General features: G+C 46.4%; 1 protein-coding gene across 1 annotated transcript; it reads left to right on the top strand.

Annotated features, from left to right (window-relative positions):
- The first annotated feature begins 1483 nt into the window (after positions 1–1483).
- On the top strand, positions 1484–2709 carry LOC127349170 (expansin-A18). The gene is made up of 3 exons (XM_051374947.2): positions 1484–1662; positions 1742–2060; positions 2152–2709. Exons 1-3 carry the CDS (start codon positions 1536–1538, stop codon positions 2462–2464), a joined length of 759 nt encoding a protein of 252 aa, XP_051230907.1. The 5' UTR covers positions 1484–1535; the 3' UTR covers positions 2465–2709.

The raw sequence follows: 2709 nt of genomic DNA, 5'->3' as shown, positions 1-2709 counted from the left end.
CATCTTGCTTGTATTGTTTAGCAATCACTTGTATCAATGAGATCCTAAAGTTATTCCAGCACGAGCTTGGAATCCACAGCAATGCCTCACAAGTCAAAACACAACCGATCGGCTTTTTTTTTGTCAAAGCCGATAACCCTTGAATAGATTTTTTTCCTTCATAAACTATTATCTTATTGAATTGCCAAGGGATTAATGAAAAACATGCTGAAGATATGTGTTGCATACTACCTCCGTTTCAAGAAATAAGGCGCCCTCGTTTTACATGTTTTTGTTTGACCAAGAATTACTTCAAATAGATAAGCATTATTTGTATAAAATTAGTATCATTGAAAAGTTATTTTCAATACGAATCTAACGATGCTAATTACATATAATATAGTCAAGAATTTGTTGCTCAATTTTTATGGTCAAAGTTCATCTTGGAATACGCGTGCGTCTTATTCCTTGAAACGGAGGTAGTATTTGTTAAGCTTCATGCACTAGCCACTTGAACCAAAAGTCCGAACCGATGGAAAGGGCTAGGCAATCTACTTATACACTTCACAACACCCCCACTCGCGTGTGACGGGAGAAGAGAGAGTCAACACGTGAAAGAAGAAGAGCACATAGAGGGGGGCAACAGCAATTTTTAGGCTTAATTGCGAAAACCATGTAAGAGGGAGGCAACAGCAATTTTTAGGCTTATAATTGCGAAAACCAAGATTTGAACTCGAGACCTGAGGCTCTGATACCATGTTAAGCTTCATGCACTAGCCACTTGAACCAAAAGTCCGAACTGATGGAAAGGGCTAGGCAATCTACTTATACACTTCACAACAGTATTATTCATATTTTTCTAAAATGATTATGTTAGTCATGCGTCTTGGTACGTTGTTTGACCCGAAAAATTAGCCGCTAACAGGAGGACGACTTCAATGCTTTGCTGTAGTAGTTACGTGGACAAGTCAGCTGCGACGGTGCAAGGAGCCAAGGATTCGAGGGGCAGTTGAGCTTCAGTTAGAGACCGTTTTAGTTAGTGGCGGGGTTGCTAGTGCCACAAACTACCAGAAGAACAATTATAAAGCAAATAATCGGGCTAGCTTTCGCGTGTCCAGTTGAAAATTGAACGGTCCAGAGTGTAGGTAGCCCGTAGCCATGATAATTGAACGGTTGTATATACGAAACGAAGAATGTCAAATTAGTGGTGTGAATCGCCGCGCAGTTACACCGCGCGGCAGAATTTCAAATTATTTGTTTAATTAACGTAATCATTTCGGAAGTGAGACATCGAGGTGCAGAAGGAATGATTAGAAGGCGAAGTCAAATCTATGGCCGTTGCAGGCATGTGCATGTATTCGATCGTTCGTTGGAACAGCAGCATAATCATTCCTCTCGAACCATCGGAATCCATACCCGTACGTCCGGCCTCGATCGTACTTCCTCTTCCTCGAGCTATTTAACCACCACCGTTGTCGTAATCATTCCTCGCATCCATCATCTCTCTGCGACTCTTGAGTTCTTGTACGGTTCTGGGTTGGATCAGGAGAAGCTAGATGGCAAGTGGGAAGCGCTTGATCCTGCAGCTGTTGGTGGTGTGCTTGGCGGCGCCGGCGGTCAGGTCGGCCTGGCTCCAGGGCACCGCCACCTTCTACGGCGGAAGAGACGGCTCCGGCACAATGGGTACGTAGCCACGTAGTAAGCTAGATGAGCATCCATCATGGTTAGCTTGCGTATGCATGTCCTGATGATCATGCTGCAGGTGGCGCTTGTGGTTACTCAAACCTGTACGACGAGGGGTACGGGCTCAGCAACGCGGCGCTGAGCACGGTGCTGTTCAACGACGGGGCCTCGTGCGGGCAGTGCTACCTCATCATGTGCGACCAGAGCAAGTCCAGAATGTGCAAGACCGGAAAGGCCATCACAGTCACCGCCACCAACTTATGCCCCCCCAACTACAACCTGCCCAACGACAACGGTGGGTGGTGCAACCCTCCTCGCCCCCACTTCGACATGTCCCAGCCGGCATGGCTCAACATCGGCATCTATGAGGCCGGCATCATCCCCGTTGTCTACCAACAGTAAGCTTCATCTTACATTTAAATGGCAATGACAGGACATGACATGACATGACATGACATGGAGGTTAACGATATCCGTGTCAATTTACAGAGTGAAATGCTGGAGAACAGGTGGGTTGCGATTCACAATATTAGGGTTCAACTACTTCGAGTTGGTACTGGTGACAAACGTGGCCGGGAGCGGGTCGATCAAGAGCATCTCGGTAAAAGGTACCAAAACCGGATGGACCCAGATGTCAAGGAACTGGGGAGTCATCTGGCAGGGCATGTCGGGGCTGGCGGGACAGTCGCTCTCCTTCAGTATTAGCTCCACCGGTGGACAGAACATCGTCTTCCAGAACGTCATCCCAGCAGGGTGGACCTTCGGCCAGACCTACTCCACCTGGCAGCAGTTCAACTACTAAGAGACGAAATTACAATGGTGTTTGACATAGGATTGTACACGTAGTAGGACCATGAGTTGGACACGTTGTACTTGGATCCTATTGTAATGCTAGCACCACAAAGTACATCTATGAATACCAAACCACGAGGACCTCGGCGATCATTTGAGTAGAGTCAAATCTACCTGATCATATCAAATTTTACACCCCATATCCACAAACATCGTAAATTGGTAACACGACAATATGTGTGCTAAACATCATGC

Source organism: Lolium perenne, chromosome 4, assembly GCF_019359855.2.
Source record: "Lolium perenne isolate Kyuss_39 chromosome 4, Kyuss_2.0, whole genome shotgun sequence".
Lineage (NCBI taxonomy): Eukaryota > Viridiplantae > Streptophyta > Magnoliopsida > Poales > Poaceae > Lolium > Lolium perenne.
Note: the sequence above shows the minus strand (reverse complement) of the source record. Positions and strands in the feature narration are given on the sequence as shown.

Bases quoted from the DNA above. Each gene is read 5' to 3' on its own strand.
- LOC127349170 (XM_051374947.2), top strand. From the start codon at position 1,536: ATGGCAAGTGGGAAGCGCTTGATCCTGCAGCTGTTGGTGGTGTGCTTG. The intron at 1,663-1,741 runs GTACGTAGCCAC...ATCATGCTGCAG, and splicing joins AGACGGCTCCGGCACAATGG to GTGGCGCTTGTGGTTACTCA. The intron at 2,061-2,151 runs GTAAGCTTCATC...GTCAATTTACAG, and splicing joins ATCCCCGTTGTCTACCAACA to AGTGAAATGCTGGAGAACAG.